Source organism: Lampris incognitus, chromosome 3 (genome assembly GCF_029633865.1).
Source record: "Lampris incognitus isolate fLamInc1 chromosome 3, fLamInc1.hap2, whole genome shotgun sequence".
NCBI lineage: Eukaryota > Metazoa > Chordata > Actinopteri > Lampriformes > Lampridae > Lampris > Lampris incognitus.
Window position 1 is genome coordinate 16129727 of NC_079213.1, and position 12135 is coordinate 16141861.

The 12135-nt window shown below is 41.6% G+C and overlaps 1 protein-coding gene and 1 long non-coding RNA gene across 2 annotated transcripts; both read left to right on the plus strand.

The window, feature by feature from the left end:
• Positions 1 to 8607: 8607 nt before the first annotated feature.
• Positions 8608 to 10806, plus strand: LOC130109045 (uncharacterized). Its single transcript, XR_008809964.1, has 3 exons — positions 8608 to 8630; positions 10147 to 10203; positions 10693 to 10806. It is a non-coding gene; the product is annotated as an uncharacterized LOC130109045 (long non-coding RNA).
• Positions 10807 to 11234: 428 nt separating this feature from the next.
• Positions 11235 to 12129, plus strand: LOC130109675 (low affinity immunoglobulin epsilon Fc receptor-like). Its single transcript, XM_056276672.1, has 3 exons — positions 11235 to 11520; positions 11883 to 12062; positions 12098 to 12129. The coding sequence occupies exons 1-3, from the start codon at positions 11235 to 11237 to the stop codon at positions 12127 to 12129; spliced, it is 498 nt and encodes a 165-aa protein (XP_056132647.1).
• The last annotated feature ends 6 nt before the right edge of the window (positions 12130 to 12135 follow it).

Sequence of the window (12135 nt, forward strand, 5' to 3'; positions counted from 1 at the left end):
GAGGAAGAAGAAGAGGTATCATGGAAGACTAAGCGCCTCCGTGGGATGTACCATCAACAGATAAGACGTGGCTGATATCAAGAAATCTTACCAGTGGCCAGAAAAGGCTGGATATAGGGACAGCACAGAGGCTCTGATCATAGCAGCACAAGGACAGGGACTCGGGCACCAGATCAGTTGAGGCAGGGGTCTACCACACTGGACAAGACCCAAGGTGCAGACTATGCAAAGATGCCCCTGAGACAGTCCAGCACTTAGTAGCAGGGTGTAAAATGCCAGCTGGGAAAGCATACACTGAAAGGCATATAACCAAGTGGCTGGGATAGTATACAGGAACATCTGTACTGACAACAGACTGGAAGTCTCCAAGTCAAAATAGGAGACACTGCCAAAGGTGGCTGAGAATGGCAGAGCTAAGATCCTGTGGGATTTCAACTTCGAGACTGACAAGCAGGTGCTAGCTAACCAACCAGACATTGTGGTAATCAACAAGGAACAGAAGACTGCAATAGTGATCAATGTAGTAATCCCGAGTGATGGCAACATCAGGAAGGAAGAGGATTAAAAGCTAAAGAAAAACCAAGGGCTGATGGAAGAACTAGATCAGATGTGGAAGGTGAAATCCAAAGTTGTCCCAATGGTAATAAGAGCACGAGGAACTGTGACCCCCAAACTGGAAGAGTGGCTTCAGCAGATTCCAGGAACATTCGAGGTCTCTGTCCAGAAGAGTGCAATCTTAGGAACAGCTAAGATACTGCACAACCCTAATACTCCCAGGCCTCTGGTAGAGGACCTGAACTAGAGAAAAACACACGCACACCATCCGAAAAAGGGGAGACGTGTGTGTGTGTATGTATATTGTGTGTGCGTGTATGTGTATGTGTGTTTTCTTTTCGATGAACTAGTACTCAAGGGGTGCGCAAAATTATGAACAATACTGAAATTCAGTCTTCTTCATACCGGGAACATAAACATTCACCCCTTTCAACAAAAAGCTAGGAATACATGATATAATATCATCAGCAACAGCTTTGGTCAATCTGATTTTTCATTGTGGGATGGTGTTGTTGACAAAAACACTGACTGGATTGTTCTCAGTCCCGAGAGACATATTTAAAGCATTAAATTGATTGGTACCTAACAATAAGTGCCAATATGCGTTCCCCACTGTGTACTAGTGATGATAATGGTAATGTAATGGTGATCTTGACCATTAAGCCTGTTGCCAACATTTTATGGAACGATGCAAGCGAGACCTTAGCCAATAATGAAAACTGTTCCTATTTAAGAAATTTAAAATTTAAAGCTCACCTTTGATTGTTTAGATCAAAAACAAGTACACTAATAACTCAGTGTAATAAAAAGTTTTGTTTAAAAAAACATAAATTCTTCCATACATAACCTTTTTAGTGACTTTCCAATGTAAAACTTATCAGCAAATGAATTTAGGCCCACATCGAAAAACGGCCTCTAACCCTTGCATCCCAACAACTGGCAATTATCATAAGATGTCAAACACATTTGGCCCTTAAAGAGAAAAATCAACCTTCCTTTCCGCCTCTTGTCACATTGCATAGTAGTGCAAGTTTCGAATATATTATTGTCTGTGTCCTTCCTGGCCAGTGACAACTTAAAAAACACCATGAAGGTGGAAAAAATAACAGAAGAACCAGTTTCTTGCTTCCTAAAAAATAAAACTTTTTACAGAAAGCAGGTATTCAGTAGAACAATAGTGATGTGTTGTGTGCCCCTCATCTGTTCCCTCCATGGTGTCTTGGTTAATCATTCATCCTTTTCCCTTCAGCGGTTTATACTCTATAAACATGTACAGGTACGATGGCTCGGTGTCCCAGACCAACTAACCAATAAGTCTGAAACGCTTTTTTTTTTCTTCAAATCTCAACTAGACTGATACCTTTATTTGAATGTTACTGACGAAATTCACCAAACGGAGTATCCATCAACGCCTGAGAAGCTGGCAGCAGGTAAGAGACATTATTGGTAAAGAGACCAAACCATTGTGTGTGTGTGTGTGTGTGCACGTGCTATGTGTATTCATTTACGGTTAAGATATACTGAACTATGGGTGTCTGGTTGGCATAGCAGTCTATTCTGTTGCCTACCAGCACGGGGATCACTGGTTCGAATTCCCGTGTTACCTCCAGCTTGGTCAGGACAGGCACAATTGACCATGTCAAGTTTCGTCCCCCTGTAGTCTGCATCCCCCCCCCCCCGGATCGGCAGAGGGGGTGAAGCAGTGACCAGGATGGTTCAGAGGAGTGGGGTAATTGGTCGGATACAATTGAGGAGAAAGAGGGGGGGATCATCCATTTTCCGAACTGCTTATCCTGCTCTCGGGGTCGCGGGGATGCTGGAGCCTATCCCAGCAGTCATTGGGCGGCAGGTGGGGAGACACCCTGCCAGACTGTCACAGGGCCCACATACACACACCCACATGTTCACACCTAGGGACAATTTTAGTATGGACGATTCACCTGACCTACATGTCTTTGGACTGTGGGAGGAAACCGGAGCCCCTGGAGGAAACCCACGCAGACACAGGGAGAACATGCAAACTCCACACAGGACGACCCGGGACAAACCCCAAAGTTGGACTACCCCGGGGTTTGAACCCAAGACCTTCTTACTGTGAGATGACCGTGCTAGCCACTGTGGGGGGAATCACACAAAAAAAAAGAAAAGAAAAAAACATTATCTCTTGTGAGATAACATATGGATATGGTTAAATCTTGTTGACCCTAGGTGTTCAGGACAAAACCCAGAAGAGCAAAAAATGAAACTGTCTCAAAAAAAAAAAAAAAACGGTGAAGATTATCCCAAACTTTCAAATTAACAGCATGGGATTTACACATTGGTATACAGTAAACATATTTTCTATCCAGTAAATGTGAAAAATGTAGTCTATTGTAAATTGGCTTTGGTGGAAAACCCGAATTAAATGTAGACAACATAAAAATAATAAAGTTAAACGGAGTTTCCCTTGGTTGTAAGCTGTGTGCTAATATACATGTGTTTATTTGTTGGTACTGGCTTGGGAGCATATCCCTTCCTGTCCTGTAATTTTTAAACCTGCCCTATTCGGAAATGCTTTTTGCATAAACCTAAATAACCAAAGGAAGATATGTAAAGAATCAATGTCACCGCCTTTAAGTCTAAATATATTTTCACTTCATCAGGCTCTACGAAAATTAAAGTGATCAATCAGAAGCTGACCTGGGAGCAGGCTTTTGACTACTGCAAGGAAAACCACAAAAGCCTCCCTAGATTGAGGGTCCTGATGACCAGAGCATAGTGGAGCAGTGGCCAAACCACTACAAGTTTACAGGGCACTGTGGCTTGGCGCGAGGCAGAGCCGTCTCTTTAGCTTCTGGATCTGCGCCATCGAAAAGTTTATTGGGGATTACACCAACTGGAAGGATGGCAGGAAGCCTGAGCTGCCTCAGTCCCACCATTGTGGAACCATCAGCAAGGAGGAAAACATCACATGGAGCGATAAGGACTGTTGCCTCCAGCTGCCGTTTCTTTGTGAGAAAGAAGTTTGAGGTTGTCTACGTTTTTAAATCAGTTAGTATAAGTATAATCTAGCAGACATGAGCAACTGGCAGCCCACGGGCTGCATTCAGCTCCCGTCCCCACTCAGTACAGCCCATGGGTCAATTTCCAAATATCAATAAATTGTTGGTTTCACGGGCATTGGAAGCAAGTGGGCCATTTGACCACATTTGAACTGGATCCCAATTGTAATTATACTGTCCACTGGTAGAGGGCGCTCTCTCAAAACACAAGAGGCCTGTAGCCAAGCAACTGCTTGCACATGGTCTCGTCTTGGTCTCAGCGGGCCTCTTCCACGACACGCCATGAGGAGAAACATGAGCAGCAAAAAAAACTTGACCTTGAGAACCGTGTCTTCTAGGCAAGATGGGAAACTGAATATCGTTTTACAGAATTCAAAGGCAAACATATGTGTTTCATGTGCCTGGAAAGAAAATCAGCCTTGAAGGATTTCAACTTGAGCCACCACTACAATGCCACACACAAAGACAAACATGGCATGTACACCGGAGGTGCCAGAGCCGCTATCATCGCTAACCTCAAAGGAAAAATACACCGACAGCAGAGCCTTTTTACCAAAGCCACGTCTACACGGGAGTCCTCTCAAAAGGTGTCTCATGCTGTTTCCCTTGAGCTTGCTAAAGCAAAGAAGCCCTTGTTAGATGGCGAAACAGTGAAGTTATGTACAGCAGTGATAGCTAAAGCTTTTGGAGATGATAACATGGCTAAGAACTTGGAACGGTTTCTCTGTCCCGTCACACAGTGAAGCGAAACATTTTTGACATTCAAAATTATGTCGAGGGAAAGCTAAAACAAGTCATACATGACTGCAAGTACTTCTCCTTAGCGTTGGATGAGAGTACAGATGTGATGGATGTTAGCCAGGTCCTCATTTACACAAGTGTCAATGACAGTTCATTTGAAGTGCACAAGGGTGTACTGAAATTGGTGTCTTTGCATGACACCAACAAAGGCAAGGACGTTTTCAACGTCGCTAAAAGTGTTGTTAGTAAGCATGGGGGCTTTAACAAGCTTTCAGCTGTTGGTACCAATGGTGCGCCATCAATCCGAGGAAGACGTACTGGATTCGCCAGGCTCCTCCAACAGAGTGGCATTGACTGTCCAATATTGCCCTACGTCATACATCAGGTGGGTAACATTATTGCTAACTTACTATTAATGTATGGTTATGAATGTGGGTTTTCTTTGTGAGAATTTTTATAATAGGCTAAATCCTATTTAATTTTCATCTTACAGGAGGCCCTCTGTGCCAAGACAATGAACTTCAGCCATGTCATGGATTGAGTTACCAAGGCTACCAATCTCATTCGAGGCAGGAACAGGTCTCTCAATCATAGGAGGTTTGTAGCTTTTTTTGGATGAAGTGAGTGCTGCTTATGGGGATTCACAGATGCACACTAAGATCAGATGGATGAGCTGCGGGAAGTGCTTGGAGAGGGTTTTTTTGCACTGCGCACTGAAATCCCAGTGTTCTTGGAGGACAGCATTCAGTGTGATACAAGTGCTTACTGCAGTAAACTCAGGGATACAGATTTTCTCTGTGACATGGCCTTCCTTAAGGATATGACCTCGCATCTTAATCACCTTAATATGCAGTTGCAGGGGAGAGGCCAAACTGTGTCGGATCTCATTTAAGCGTAAATTAGCCCTGTTCAAAGAGGGCTTTTCATCTGACCATCCAAATTTGAATCACTTTCCCGCCTGTGAAGAGATGCGCAAAGACGTCCCCGAATGTGAGAAAACATTTCTCAAGTACAGAGTAGACAGAGAAACACTGCAGCAGCAGTGCAAGGACCGCTTTCAAGATGTCCACGCCATACAGCCATGAAATGCATTTTTCACTGACCCCCCCCTCTCTACTGCTGTCAGTGAGCAACCTCCAGAGTTGCAACTTGAACTTCAGACCACTTCTTTCAAGAAAAGTGCAATGAGAGGGAATTTCATTTTGGAGACTACTACCCGAGTCCCACTTTCCACTCCTCAGGGATTTTGGACTCTCAATGGCCAGCATGTTTGGGAGCACTTACAACTGCGAGAGCAGCTTCTCAACAATGAAGCACATCAAGTGAAAAGACAGAAACAGGCTGACAGATGAAACTCTGTTCCAGCTCATGCAGATTGGATGCACAAACATTGACAGTGACATTCAGTCTATTGTACGGCAGCAGGAGAGGCCACAAGTATCTCATTAAGACAGAATTTTATACTGATCCACCTGTGGGTGAGTTTCAATGGCTTTCCTTCATCAGTGTAAGAATGTTTGTGTGAATGGGTGAATGTAAGGCATTACATTGTAAAAAAAAAAAAAAGACGCTTTGAGTGGTCGGTAGACTAGAAAAGCACTATATAAAATGCAGTCCATTTACCATTTTGAGCTAAATGCACGTTTATTTGAAACATGTCATGGAATGGGAGAGCAGAGTAGAAATGCACTACAAAACATGAATATTAGTTGTTGCACTTAGTGTGAATATTAACTTTTGTACCATTATTGAGTAATGATTTTTGAGACCCCATTGCACTGAAATAATGGTATGTCACTCAGGAATGTGGATGTTTTGTTTTGGTGTTAAGCTCATTAAATAGAAATGTTGGTACAATACATTTTTGATTACTGGTATATATTTTATTCTTTTCATTAAATTAGTTGCTATAATTGGTTAATTGAGTGATGAGGTTACAGTATCTCACGGGTGGAAGTGCACGGTCACAATCTGGCCCTCAGGTAGTGAGGATAAGATTTTTGTGGCCCTCTCTATCATCGAAGTTGCCCATCCATCCCTGATCTACAGTATAAAGTTGTATTCCAAGATTTCCCACTTTTCTCATAGTCCCTCACACTGGCAGTGAGAACTACAAACAGGGTGAAGCAGCCATTGTCATTTGTGCACCATCAAAACAGATCTCACCCTTGTAAAAAAAAGCATCTTGGGACAACAGTGAACACAGGCAATTTAAAGTATTAATAAATACATCAAACTAAAGGGAACATTTTTCTACCGTAATTACTGATTGTAGAATTATTAGATTAGCTGTCCAACAGAAGCATGACCACATCGTCATCACATTTCAATCCTTTTGGGCGGCATGGTGGCCCAGTGGTTAGCACTGTCACCTCACAGCAAGTAGGTCCTGGGTTTGAACCTCGGGGTTGTCCAATCTGGGGGGTCATCCCAAGTCGTCCTTTGTGTGGAGTTTACATGTTCTCTCCGTGTCTGCGGTGGGTTTTCTTCGGGTGCTCTGGTTTCCCCCACTATCAAAAAGAAACATGCATGTTAGGGTTTATACTCCTGTCTGTGCCCCTGACCAAGGCAACGGGAAAAGAACTGGAGTTGGTCCCCCGGCACAGCATGAAGGCGACAGCCCACTGCTCCTAGCTACACAGATCACAGCTAGGATGGGTTAAATTGCAATAAATGAATTTCCCCAAGGGGATTAATAAAGGAAACTTAATTTAATTTCCGTTTTGAGGAGGAAGGTGTTTGCCACTGCACCTGTGTTCATCCTATACAGTCAAAAGTGTCTACAGCGGTATATGAAGAGCATCTCCAACCATGGCAAAGATGCCATGTAATACTCCGTATGACTCCTTATGGTCCAGATGGATAAAATGATTGTTCATCAACAGGGAAAAATCCCAGATTCCAGCTTTAATATTTTTCATATTACTTGGTTTGCCTTGGGATTCTTGCAAAATCAATTAAAACACAGTAAAATGTGTAGCACATCAAATCTTTAGATCTTTTACTTTGCGCTGCGCTATCAGATGATTGGCTTTTTTGTGTATTCTCTTCATAGAAATACTGAGGTGACACTTTGGGAATGAATGCTTCCTTTTTTAATGAATAGTTTGCCGTCATATATGAATGTTGGTGTCCTGCTGTTTTCTGTTTTGATGTCCCATATCATTTATTCATTGCTTACTCAAGAAGAAAACGTAACTGTGCATCACTTAATACAGTATAATTATTTTTGCCAAGTTAATTCAGAAAAGTCACTTTAAGTAAAGATTCACACAGCTTCATTGCATGTCGCACTTGCTTCATACAAATTAGCTGGTTTTTGTTGTTTTAAACTTAATCCTTATTCCAATTATTCCTGGACATTAAACACCCAGGCCCTTGTGAAAAAGGCCCAACAATGCCTGCATTTCCTGAGGAGGCTGAGGAGCGCCCGTCTATCCCCCAAAATTCTCACCAACTTCTACCACTGCACCACAGAGAGCATCCTGACCAGCTGCATCTCAGTGTGGTACGGCAACTGCACCTCAGTAGACCAGAAAGCTCTGCAGCGGATCGTCAAGGCAGCCCAGCATATCACCGGTACCCAGCTCCCAGCCATAAAAGACATTTATCACAAACACTGCCTTCGAAGGGGTCTGAGCATCAGCAGAGATCCCACCCACCCCAACCATGGACTGTTCTCCCCCCTGCGCTCTGGGAGGCGCTACAGGAGCCTCAGAGCCCAAACTACCAGGCTCAAAAACAGCTTCTTTCCACAAGCTGTTGCCCACCTGAACCTGGCCACCCACTGAATGTCTGTAGGTATTTTTAAATATTTTGTACTCTTGCTCTTTTTAAAATTATCTTAGCTTTTGGTCTTGATGTGTGTATATCTTATACTGTGTTTGCTGTGTTTGTCTGTGTCTGTCTTGCACTGTTTGGTGAAGCCACAGCCCTCATTTCATTTTTAACATGTGCCTGCACATTGTTTTTAATGACAATACATTGAATTGAATTAAATTGAACTGAATTTAAATTGAATTATTGTAGTCTGGGGTGTTTAAACAGTTTAAACAGTCACAATAAATTCAGAATAAATTCTTGTTTGGCCTTAATCACTTTCTCTGGAAGCCTGTCAAATTAGTCTGGTTCCTTGAAACCTGTCAAATAAATTTGCATAACTGGTCTGGTTGGATGTCATTTTCATAGGGAGCTGCTCACAGTTTTTAGATTTGGTCTGACGCAGCATTTATAATCAGAGAGCATGAGGCTTCCTTACCATTCTGCAGGACAACACCAACCTCGGCGGATCAGGTAAGGATACACTTGGTTTTGTGAGAAACTTGTTTTGGACAATACTTCAAATTGTTTGTTGATACATTTCTCTCACAAAGAGATGCATCACACATGAAGAATATGTAAAGTGACACAAAACCCTCCAGCTATATGCACACAGGCATTTACTCATATTTATCTCATATGCAATCAAACAAAGCTGATATTATTGTCCTCGAACTAAGAAAAATATGAATTAAATATCTCTTTTGGCTACTTATCCTCATAACACCGGGCTCCAAAGTAAAAGTGATATACCGTATTTATTAAACTGAAGGAAATTCAACTCAATTCAAACCGTAACAAAATAGAATTTGATTATATAACAATGAAACAAATGTCCTTCATGTTCATTAGCCCATTGTCTCTATTAAGAAAATACTCCATTCATTTTCACCCAAAAAAGGCTTAAATGTCTTGCAGTTCATGAGGAATGTAAAAGTACTGTAATATCACTGCAGCTGTGAGCGACCGCTTAACTCCCAGCACAGGCTATTTTGTTACAGCGCTTCGTTTTAAAAATTACATTAGAATATGCTGTAACTTCTGCTCTCATCTCTGCAGTCTAGCGTTGTTTATCAGCCTGTTTCTGGATTACTTAATATATCAGCTCAAATGGCAGATCAATGTCTAATTTAAAATTCACTCATGCGTCCATGGCAATAACACAAGTTGAAAATGAGAGTGGAAGATTTTGAAAACTGAGCTTGTGATTTTATACTCAACAGATGCAAAAAAAAAAATTCTCATCTTTATCATCAACATCATCGCTCTTGTTATTATTAATTATTAATAATTCAGGACCTGCTGGCATTAAAGACAAGTTTTTGAGAGAAGCTGTATAATGCCATTTCACGCTGTGTATGCATGCTTTTTAGCAGAACAACCCTTCACAGCATTAATTGGTGAGGGTCAATATAGGCTAAAAATTTAAATGTCATTGGTTCAGGTCACAATTAATGATATAAAGAAGTAAAAAAACCCTGTATATCTACACCAATGAATAGAGAAACCTAAATGGTCAGATTTCTTAATAGATAACAAAAAAAAAATTCAGGAATAAATCCCATGTTTACAAATAGGTGAGTCATGAATTTCTCTCTGATTCTCACGATTAACACTTGAAAAAGCATCAATTCAGTGTGTGGAAGACGGAGTTTGCCTGAGAGTCCTTTAGTTAGAGGGACACCATCTGACAACAACGAGCACCACAAAGACAGAATCGCCATCCTTGGCATCGCTTGAAACCGGTGGACTCTGTGCTGGTCCGGCACAGCGAGTGCTGACAGTGAGGCAGCACGGTTGCTAAGGAAATTGGAATTGTCACCAAATCATATTTCAAAACTATATCATGTCAAATAAGAAATGAAACAATCTTTTCATATCTGAAGCACAGTGGTAGCATATTTCCTCTTTATATTTCACTGGCAGTCCAGGACCAGAACACTTTGATTCTGATCTCTCTGGCTCTCATTTTGTCATTTCACTCAACCAGCATTTGACCTTGCAGTTACCATGGAGATGACCCCTCTGTTATTACTGCTATCTTCAGGTAAGGGTCTGTTCTATTTCACCATCTCCCTTTTACAGTCTTTTTAGCTCCTTAACCCCAAAGAATATTACCCCCACCACTTTTTTTTAGCTTTTTTTATGACTCATGTTTATTAATATTGGTGATGTGATCAAAAGCTCTTGATATGGGAACATTAACTAGCATAATAATTATATAAAATATATTAGTGTATTATATCCAGTTCTATCATTTCTATTGGCGCTGCTGCGATAACATTTTGATCTCTTCGCTATTTTGAACACAACAGTTGTGTGTGTGTGTGTGTGTGTGTGTGTTTCTCTGAGGGGTTACAACATCAGTTGAACAACTTATTTACACCATGTGAGATATTGTAACCTGTTCACCTAAATCCCCACACCATTATTAATTAGCCCTTATTAATTAATTTCATCACCAAAGAACAAATTGTAAATATATTTTTCTCACCTTCCCTTTTTTTCTCTCTCTCTTTTCTCTCTTCTCCCGCAGGCTTCTTTCACTCAACACTAACATCAAGTCACCTGAGAGGATTCAATCGCAGCAGGACGGATTATTTCTCTTTCACTAGCAGTAAACAGAAGTGTGCCATGACACAGTCGACATCGGTAACAGTTTATGACGACGATGATGAAAAGTTAATTTCGCATATTTGCTTTGACAGAAGTTGTTGGCTCGGTCTTCGTCGCCGCACCCAAGGTACTGTCGCTACTTGGTCAAATAATGTCTCGTTCACATTCAATGCCTCCATCGTATCTTTGGGAGTGAGAGAGCAAAAATGTGAAGCTATTGCCAACGAAACGTGGATTGGTTTTGACTGCTCCGACAAAAAATCTTTCATGTGCTACAATAAAAGTAAGTATCAACATAGGTGTACAATATTGCATTGGTTGCTAAATCTGTGCATTAAAATGGCTAGATGTTTTAAAAAAAATATGTGTACAATATTAATTTAATTCTGCTGTGGCTTCCACATTGCTGTGTTAACGTCAATGTGTTTTCCAGAAAATAGTTACATCCTGGTTGAAAAGAGGATGGACTGGTGTGAGGCCCGGAGGTACTGCCGGACACACCACACTGACCTAGTCAGCATCAGCAACCAAACACAGAATCAGGAAGTGATTAGCAAAGGAAAGAACAAAACCTTCTGGATTGGACTGTTGCATGATGAGTGGGAGTGGGACGATGGAGGATGCTCTACATCCAGAAACTTTCAACCAGGCTATCCGGCTGAGGCTGACAATAACTGTGTGGCTGTTCGTGGTTCCAAATGGAAGCAGTGGAGTTGTACGAACGAAGCATATTCACTATGCAGCAAAGGTATGCAAAAAGAACTGCGCCACTGAACGACATCTTGATCCCAATTTTTTACAATACTGTGCATTTTTGTAGTCAGGATCACCTCAAGAGATCACGACAGTAAAATATTGTTAAATTTTGTTATTCGAGATTAAATCTTGTATACACGTGCTTGAGACAAAACCCTGAACCAAAAAATAGAAGAAAAAAAAGGAGAAAAAAAAAGGTTTTAAGACCTAACATCTTTCATTTGGCTTGATTGTTAAGTACCTTGTGTGTTTTATTTGGAATAGTGCTTCTGCCTGAACCTAAATAACCAAAGGAAGAAACATGACGAATCAATGTCACCGCCTTTAAGTCTAAATATATTTTCACTTCATCAGGCTCAATGAAAATTAAAGTGATCAATCAGAAGCTGACCTGGGAGCAGGCTTTTGACTACTGCAAGGAAAACCACAAAAGCCTCCTGTGGATCAAGGATGACCGTGACCAGAATATAACAGAGCAGTGGCTAGAGCAGTTGAATGTTTCTGGTCCACTGTGGCTCGGCCTGACGCAGAGTCGTCTCCTTGGCTTCTGGATCTGGGCCAACGACAAGGTTGTTGGGAGGTACACCAACTGGAAGGATGACAGGAA

Coding starts and splice junctions, on each gene's coding strand:
- LOC130109675 (XM_056276672.1), top strand. CDS start 11,235: ATGGACTGGTGTGAGGCCCGGAGGTACTGCCGGACACACCACACTGAC. Junction 11,521..11,882: donor ATATTCACTATGCAGCAAAG/GTATGCAAAAAG, acceptor TCACTTCATCAG/GCTCAATGAAAATTAAAGTG. Junction 12,063..12,097: donor GCTCGGCCTGACGCAGAGTC/GTCTCCTTGGCT, acceptor GCCAACGACAAG/GTTGTTGGGAGGTACACCAA.